This window comes from Brachycentrus maculatus, unplaced genomic scaffold, assembly GCF_059751285.1.
Source record: "Brachycentrus maculatus isolate JH-2025_06_01 unplaced genomic scaffold, ASM5975128v1 h1tg000818l, whole genome shotgun sequence".
Classification (NCBI taxonomy): domain Eukaryota; kingdom Metazoa; phylum Arthropoda; class Insecta; order Trichoptera; family Brachycentridae; genus Brachycentrus; species Brachycentrus maculatus.
The window spans coordinates 115,388-124,792 of NW_028281546.1; the positions used below are offsets into that span (position 1 = coordinate 115,388).

At 29.7% G+C, this 9,405-nt stretch overlaps 1 protein-coding gene across 1 annotated transcript; it reads left to right on the forward strand.

Moving 5' to 3' along the window:
- The first annotated feature begins 4,824 nt into the window (after positions 1-4,824).
- Positions 4,825-7,579, forward strand: LOC148300131 (pancreatic lipase-related protein 2-like). The gene is made up of 5 exons (XM_088275213.1): positions 4,825-4,892; positions 4,984-5,053; positions 5,280-5,428; positions 6,146-6,397; positions 7,109-7,579. Exons 1-5 carry the CDS (start codon positions 4,838-4,840, stop codon positions 7,486-7,488), a joined length of 906 nt encoding a protein of 301 aa, XP_088131339.1. The 5' UTR covers positions 4,825-4,837; the 3' UTR covers positions 7,489-7,579.
- The last annotated feature ends 1,826 nt before the right edge of the window (positions 7,580-9,405 follow it).

Here is a 9,405-nt window from a genome sequence, read left to right on the forward strand (position 1 = left end):
TCATTGTTTCACCAAATGAGCGATAAAGTATAAAAACCAACAAATCATTCTTATTTATAGAATATATTGTAATATAAAGACAGAAAAAATTAAATAGTTGTTGTTTTGTTATACAATATAAAATCCACCAACAAAAATCAGTAAAAAACTTGAGTCAATTTTTTTTTTGTTTTAGTCCGAGGTTTTCTGTTCAATGTTTAATACTTGAATATCATTCAAAATATTTTCAGTTTCAGTCTCAGTATAGTTTGCAAATGCTGTATTTACATAAAAAATCCACACTTCTCTTTAGTAATAGTTATTAAAATAAATGTTTATCCTTGGCAGTTCATTTTTTAATAATTTTGAAATCCAAATTCTGCCACCCATATTTATATAATACCAAGCATTAAATACACAGAAAATAATAACAACGAACCCAACATCCGTAAACACTGTGATGATTTTGAAAAAATCTATAAAAAGTATGAAAAACGATTTCTACTTTCAATTGAATTTTTTTTTTATTCTATGAGAACATTTCACCTGCAAATGACATTTCTTTTGCGTCATCCAGCATTTTTCTTTAGATTGAAATTCTCGGAAGTTTTCATTCAACCCCCTGTTAACCAGAACTAAGGCTTTAATAATTTTTTTGATTTTTAACCCTTTGTTTACCGAAATCCTGTATATCGGCATTCGATACCTTAGCGAAAATACCGAATCCGTCAGATCTTACATCATGATTTTTAAAAGTATCAGATACTTTTGGACAGCATGTTAGGGATTTCTTCAGGGTTATGAAAAAAAAATCGATTCATGTCATGTTTTTATTCGATAAAATATACATCGATACTAAAAACCAAATGATCACTTATATCTCACAATTAGTTGTAATACAACAAATAATAAAGTTACAAAAATACTTAGAAACGAGAAAAAGAAAACACATTAAACCATTTTCGTTTCCACGAAAAGTAAGTTGTGTAAAGCTGCGATATTATTCTTAAAGATACATTTTTACTAAAAAACACATGTCTTACACATGCCAGGGTAAATAAACAATATGCAATAAGTTGATACAAACATAATACGGATATTGCATAACAAAAAAAACTTGTTAATAACACGCACCCTTCTCTATTTCTTTCAACACCGGATGCCTTCAATTGAGTCAGGAGTCGTTCGATTTGCAGTGTTATGCGCATGGCGTATAAAGGAGTGCGCAGAATTTACTTGTTTGTCGATTTTTTATAACTTTGCATTAATATAGACACTCCTAGGGACATTTTCATTATGAAACAATGGCGCAGAATGTGTTTAAATTATCAAAAACATTTTAATATTGAACTACTTATGCCGACGTTACGATATTTCTGGCAAAATAACCATAAAATTTCCGGTTACAAAATAGTTCATTAAATTAAAGCAAATATTCACTCGTAAAAAATGACATTTGTATAAAATTCTTCGTTTTATCAACAGTTCATATTGTTCAATAATTATTTAATGATGATTTTTTATGATATCTCAGCTCATGTAATTTTAGATACGAAAATAAATTGTCGACAATACAGAAACTTGATAATCTCAATATGAAAAATGATCCGTTCTAGACAAAGGAAAAATAATTGGGGAGTAAAAAGCGATATCCAAGATTTAATTACACGCAATTAGGGGTGAGGATCCAAAATAAGACGGGCTCAGCAATGTCTGAAAAGATTTGTTTCCTTAATTCGCTTCACAAACAGAAGTAGTGACAGACCGCTGAAATTATAAGATTTTTTTATGAAAATCATTTCAAATATTAATTACTGTTTGTGAAATACACCACCCACCTCGTCCCATTTTCTTGAAAATCTGAAATGGCTGAAGGTCTGGAAAAATAATTTGATAATTACAGAAATCACAAGAAAGTTAGATTTTCCCAAACAGATCATAAAAAATATGTTTAATCTAAATTTAGAGGCAGTGTTGATATTTAAAGGGCATCGCAAAGGTATATTTTCAAAGATATGTACTTTTTACCATGAACTTAAAACGATAATAATAATTTAATCAAAAACTAACTTACTAACTAACCATCACGCTGCTTCCCCGCAGTGGTACGCAAAGAGAGTAGAACGCTAAACTAATATGTCTTTGCAAAACGATCTTCACCTCTCAAAATTCGGTATATCAGAGGAGTGTGCTCAAACCGATATATGATGACATCTCAACACAGATGAAGAAAAATATAGAAGTCTGGGTATTTACAAGATTTATGGTCTATCATAGGCTGGGTAAGTGATCACTTTATGCACTTGCAACATTTGCAACTCCTTTATCTCATAACACTCTACATTTGAGTTCACTGTAGTAATCCATGGTTATGTTGGGAAATATTTTATTTAGCACGGACGCTTTTATTTGGATATTTGCAAGATCCAAGCCCCGGATTATTTTTATCAACTGGGATCCGCCTGAAAACATGATTATCAATGTTATGCAGCTAATAATTTGACTAGTTATTTTAAAACACATCACATTGAGTATGTATGAGTATAATTTGTCGGGTTGTGGTCCCGTGGTTTGTGTCGCGGACTCTTAAGTCGGAGTTTCTCGGTTCGAATCCACTCTACCACATTTTGATACCTATTTCTAATAATGAGCCGCTTCGGCTCACAGTAATAGTACGAAATTGAAATATTTGTATTAATAATTAAAACACTACTCTTCTCTTTTTGCAAAAAAAAACCCCTGAAATACTCAGAATTTCATTTTCTTCTTCATATTTGATGTCAAAAATATAAAAAAAATGTTTAAGGGAAATCAATCATATTATTTAAAAAAATATATCACTCGTAAATAAAGACTTACGGGAAAAAGAAATATTTATTTAAAAAAAATTGTTTTAGTAAAAATGTACGTAGAATAGAATTTTTGGGAATAAAACCTCTTAACAGTAAACCAAGAGTATTATGAAAATACGATTACTGCCATCTATGTTTTTAAATTATAAACGTTTTTATGAACTATTTAGTACGCTTGCTGATTTGCAATTCTTGACTGTAGTTTCTGAAAATTTACACAGAGTGCTCTAATGTTTTGCATGTTTCAATAAAACAGGTTATAAAAGTCTATATTTGGTAACCTACAATAATGTTAATAAACAAAAATCAGACGAATTTAAAGAAATACAAAATAATAAAACTACGATAATTGCACATGGTTTTTTCCAATTATTTTTTGTCATCTCATCAAAGATGAAGAAGAATATGATGTCTGGGCGTTTATGGGGCTGACGACCGTCATATGCTGGTTTAAGTGATCACTTTACACACGTGTAACATTCACCAATTCTACCCATTATTGACAACCACACTACTAAATTTTTGGAAGTTCTATATATATGAACACTAGCACTTCACTAGAGACATCTATTGGTGAGATGTAAAGAAGCTTTTTACTAAGCAGAAACTCTTATATTAGTATGTGAGGTCCGAATCCTGGATTATAATCACACACATGAGAAACGCCAGAAAATACCACACAAGTTTTTTCCACTTTTATTAGCTTTTTGGTGTTTTATGACACAATATGCAGTTCTACCAAGAAATGCCGTTACAAAAATAAAATCTTATGAAAAATATCCGTAGAAAAAGCTTTCGTTAAATCGAATAAAAATATAAAAAGTTTTATTCGAATCCAAAGCAATTTAAAAACTAATATTCGAACATCGGATTTAAATCCGATTTAAGGATTTAACCCCTAAAATTAGAAAAGTTAAATTGTTTAATTAAACCTCTAAAATTAAACCCCTAAAATTAACCCCTAGAATTAAACCCCTAAAATTAGAAAAGTAAGATCGTTTGATTCACAACAGAAACTAAGCTTGTGAATAGACTAGAACGTAAAGCACAGGCTTACGTTTTCCCTTTATATAATAATATACTTTAGCTTGAAACACCTGATGTATTCTGACAAAAAAACAACAATATCATCAGACTAGTCTGATGGTGTTGGTAACGACGAAACCCAGTCACTGGCCAAATAAAATAAACGTGAAATAACTACAAAGTTGTTGTTTTTATCATATAAAATACAGTTCCACAAAGAAAACAATATACTTATAAGTTAAACATCTAATATTTCCGAAATATCTCTTTATAATTCTAAATTTCAAATAACATTACATATCACATCGCATATTAACTCCCATATTTCAAAAATATTGTAATGACCTCAAATGAGCGATGTCAATTGACACCTCCACTTTTAAATCGATCGATGCATGACCGGCAAAAATTAGTATCCGCCAATCAGAAGATAAAAAAAAACTTAATATTTAATGTTGATAATTCTTAACTACATATGTTAAAAAATAGGCAGAATGGCATTCGTTGTTAAACAGGTTGATTAACATCCCCCTTAATACTTTTAATTATAATTGTGAATTGAATGTTATTAAACAAATAGCCATAAAAAACAATAATCAATAATATACTGTTTAAAAATACGTCACCATTATTATCAATGTTTCCTTTTACAAAAATGTTGTTCCTTAACCCCCCTACCTATATTTATTAACCTATATATACACCTAAATATATTTTTATTCGTTAGTTTTAATTTGTACCAGAAGATGAAAACAATTGTCGTTTTCGAAACTAGTCGTAAATAAAAATAAAACTCGATAAAGTGGATTATTCAAGTGATTCATTTTAATAAAATAATCATGTCATTCCACAAAGTTCATGCCTTATCAATAAATAATATAAATAACACTATCTTATCATTGTGTATGGAAATTGTGTCTTCTGTATATGAGTTAAGTCATAATTATTTCATTATATTATCAAAATCAAATGGTTATACTATGTCCAATATGAAGGTTCTTCCGTGTGTCTTGGCCATTCTCTCTGCTGCTTTGGGTAAATAAAATTATTTATTTATCTTTATATTGATGAAATGAAAAATAATAAGTCACTTAAATTAGTATACTTTTTGAATAATATATTTTAGCTGCAGCATCCATCGAAAATGTTCCTCGATTCGATCCTGTAACTGATGTTGTATTCCATCTTTTTACACTGTAAGTTTTTTTTTACCAATTTTAACATCGAGAATTAAACATCCACATATCACTATCATTAAAGAATTTTAATTTATTAAATTATAAATTTATAAATAAACTTAACTTCTTCAATAATGAATTTTGTAGAAAATAATGTGTAAAATTGCTTATTATATTATATTTTACAATACCTTGTATTTTGTGTGAGTTAGACATTTAATTTCAATAAGATTTGATGTTTCAGATATAATACTGACAAGTCGCAAATAATGACCATAGATGACAATGATAGTTACCTAAATTCTCATGTTTATCCTAAACAAATATCGGTCTACATAATTCACGGATTAAATTCAAATTACGATGATGAATACAATAAAGAAATTCGACAAGGTATTTTTAAACATATATTTTCTCTTTAAAGTTTTAAGTATTTTCTACAATGTATTAATGGTATTTCTGTGACACACAGGACTTCTATCGAAACAAGGAAGCTTTGGCGTAGTAAATAGTCCACGTAAATAAATCGAAAAGTGTTAAAAATTACTTACACATGCCTTTGATTAAATTTACTGATGCGAGTGACCTTTCAATGAAATATATTAGGGTGTGTTTTTATATAATTTGATATTTTCAATAATTGGTTCGGCAGTCACTTTGTGGAAACATCTATCTAATTTTAGTTTGACTTAAGTCAAAGTAACCGTATGCATTTTCAAAGATGGTGTTTGAAAATGATGCGGAATGCATCAAAACACGTGTCACAAACGATTTAGTGGTTATACTCCCATTAGTTTTCTTTGTTTAACGGCAGCATAATTATATATTATATTATTGAGTGGGGAATTCTATTGAATATAATATAATATTTTATATGGTCAATTATTTTTAACGATTTCATAAATGCTTATTTTGTTGTATTGATTAAAGAGTATTTATCGTTGACATTACTATCAAATGTCAATCGAAAAACACTGTGAAAGATGTGTTGTGCCATTTTTAAATTTTTACAAACATTTAACGTAGAAATGCGGTGATAATGCAAAATATGATTTTATTATGCTTAAACTTACCTGTTGGATTGATTAAAAGTAAAACGTTTTTTTTCAGAAATTTTCGAGGATGAAGATTTAGAAGAGTATAATGTTTTTAGCGTGGATTGGAAATATGGAGCGAATGGTTCATATGAAGAATCTGCCAAAAATGTACCACTTGTAGCTAAGCAAATACATAAATTCATTAAGTGGTTAGACAATTTCGGGTTCGAGCACTCTAATATTCGAATAGTAGGCTTCAGTTTAGGTGGGCAAGTTGCTGGATTTCTAGGAAGAGAATTAAATGGTGAACTTCCTTATATTATGGGTAAGTTGAAAATTAACTTTTTACTCTGTAATTTATTTTGGCTGAGATCTCTTTGCATTTCATTTCATCTGGGCATTTAGAATCCCCAATTGTTTTTTACTGTCCAAAGTCTAATGTTATGGTTTTTGAAAGAGACGAATGTACATCTGGGTGTTGAATTTTACTAATGTAAATGGGGAAATTATGGAATAGGTAGATATTTTGTTCATATTTAGGAAGTATGTTTTCTATGGATGGAAAAATTTATTAAGATATCGTAATAAGAGTGAAGCTGGGAACAGCATGAATGGTGCACTCTTACTAGTTATTCGAAAATATAGATTCTTTAGATGTCCAAATGGTTAAATAATGAAAAAATGCAAGACAGATTATCGATAAAATTCAGATAGGTGCATCGAGATGGTTTGCACAAATGGAACGCATAAGTAAGAAAAAAACGAGAAAACATATTTATGAGACAAATGTAATTGGAAATAGGAGAAGAGGAAAACTAAGCAAAACTTGGCATGATTAAGTATGTTAAATACTTGAAATAAAATCAGATTAGGAATCAAAATAATCGCGGAGTTGCATGAGGAGGTGCATGAATGTGGAAAATGCGAATAATGTTTACAAATACAGAATGATATAGCATTCTATTCTCTCTGCCTGCCCTTGCAGGGAAACGGCGTGATGGCAAGTAAGTTAATCGCTATTTTTACCAACCCTTAGGACTGGACCCAGCCGCTCAATTATTTGAGGAGACTTCGATAAACAAAAACGACGCCCGATATGTAGAAATAATACACACATCATCGGTGGGCATACGTAATCCAGCTGGACATAATGACTTTTATCCCAATAAAGGTCTGGATCATCCTGGATGCGATGGCAATGAGGGGTGCAGTCACTTGAGGTCCTACAAATTCTTTGCGGAATCCCTCAGGAAGACCAGCAAGTTTACAAGCATTAGTTGTGCAAGTCTAATGCAAGTTGTAGGGGGAAATTGCGAAGGAAGTAAGTCTTTGAATTTAGGTGGATTGCAACCGAAAGAAAAGGTTGGAATGTTTTATTTGGAGACCAATGCTAGTCCTCCATATGCAAAGGGTTAAATATTTGAAACTCTTGTATTAATTAATTGTAAGAAAAAAAGTGTTTTTTTTTAGGATTGTAATAAAACATTGCCTTAATAAAATCAAAATTTTATTCTTGTTTCTATTTAATTTCACTTCCCATTTTTAATATTAAATAAAGCTTTAAGCTTTTGTCAAAAGAGGGTTTTTAGTTGTTTTAGTAGTTCTACTAAACCAAAAACGATAGTGTAATATTTTTCTCAGAGATGTCACTGCCAAGCAAAGTCTTTGAATTTTTACAAAATCAACATATAAACAGTTAAAAATATATGTGTAACGTTCTTCACACTTTGAATTTTCATTAAAATTTAATATGGTGCTTTGTTTTTTTACGGAGCATAAAAGTTGTTTTTATGTATATTTTAAAAAAATATATAATTAAAAAAACCTTCTTGTTTAACATTCATACTATGAAAATTACTTTACAATATTTTTTGTGCGTCCAAGTTTTTCGTTATAAATCTGTTTTTCTCCGCTTATGAGTTATTATTACATTGTGGCATCTCAACATAGATGAAGAAGAATATGTAAGTCTGGGTATTTACATGCCTTACGACCTATCAAAAGCTGATGTAAATGGATAGATTTATGAAGGTTGATGAGTAGAATAGTGAATGCTACACGTGTTTAATCCCATTAAATATCCAGACTTTCATATTCCTATCGATGTGGAGAAATACAGATTTGTGAACATGGATTTGATCACACCCATGAATGTTGTATGTTTAATATTTCCCTGGACTGGTACCTGAAGCCCAGGGATTATAACCATTTCTTCGTGATTATTTTTCGATCAAGTGCCCTATGGACCATTGGTTGCGAATAAGATTTTCAAAAAAAAGTAGTTACCCGATGTAAAAGCTGTTGTCTGATAACAAATCTGAGGAAAAATCACGTCATTTAGCTTTTTTTTTTAATCATTCATCGTTCATTTTTGTATAATGTGGGTGAAAATCTAAATTTTTAATTAAATACCACTTATTCTTAAAATCTACTGTGACACATATTTCAATGTATTTCGCATCATTTTCAAACACCACATATGAAACTTCCAAATTTTAGAGTTGATTCTAAATTTTGACGTTGAAGGTTAAAGAGGGGGTAGGAGTTTTTTTTTATTTACTAAGTAAAACTTAAATTAAAAATGGATACATATCACCACAAAGTGACATCTGAATCAATTTATAAAAGTTTTTTTTATCGATTAATCTTTCAATGCGTGAAAAATAAAAAAAATAAAAAAGAGGGAATCAACTTGAATCGGGTATCCCAAATCTCTTCTTGGTGCTAAGATTGGAAGAGTGATGGACAAAGTAATTAGCGGAGTAATTGGTTAACTGATTGACAGATTGATTAACAGTTTCATCGTCAGATTAATGAGAAAAGTTATGGTCAGCGTTATAGAAAGTGTAAGAGAGAAGGGATCAGTATCTTGAAAGGTATTTCGGTCGACAGCAGGTTACATTTTGGTGTAAATATAGGTTTTATTAACGAAAACAAAAAATGTTCAGAAACATCTCGAAATTTTATTCAATTTATCATTTGTGATTCAGAAAAAAAGCATGAATGCATTTTTAGTATATCAAAGTTACATAACACATCCAAAAAAATATAAAACAAAGTTATCACACGTTACAATTTCGAATGAAATTTTAAATAGTTTTGAAAAAATCAATACAAAATAATAAAAAATACAATTAACATTTTATTCAAATAAATTATGAAGCAGAGTAAACATTCATTTACTAGCCACATTTTTTAAAAGGATAATATTAATATTCCTTCGTTCTGGATGCTCTCTTTTGTTAGCCAATATATGGGGTAATTTTATTTTCATTCTCAAAAATATATATAAAAAAAAAATTTGAAAATTCCAATCCTATTTTTTTTTTAAAT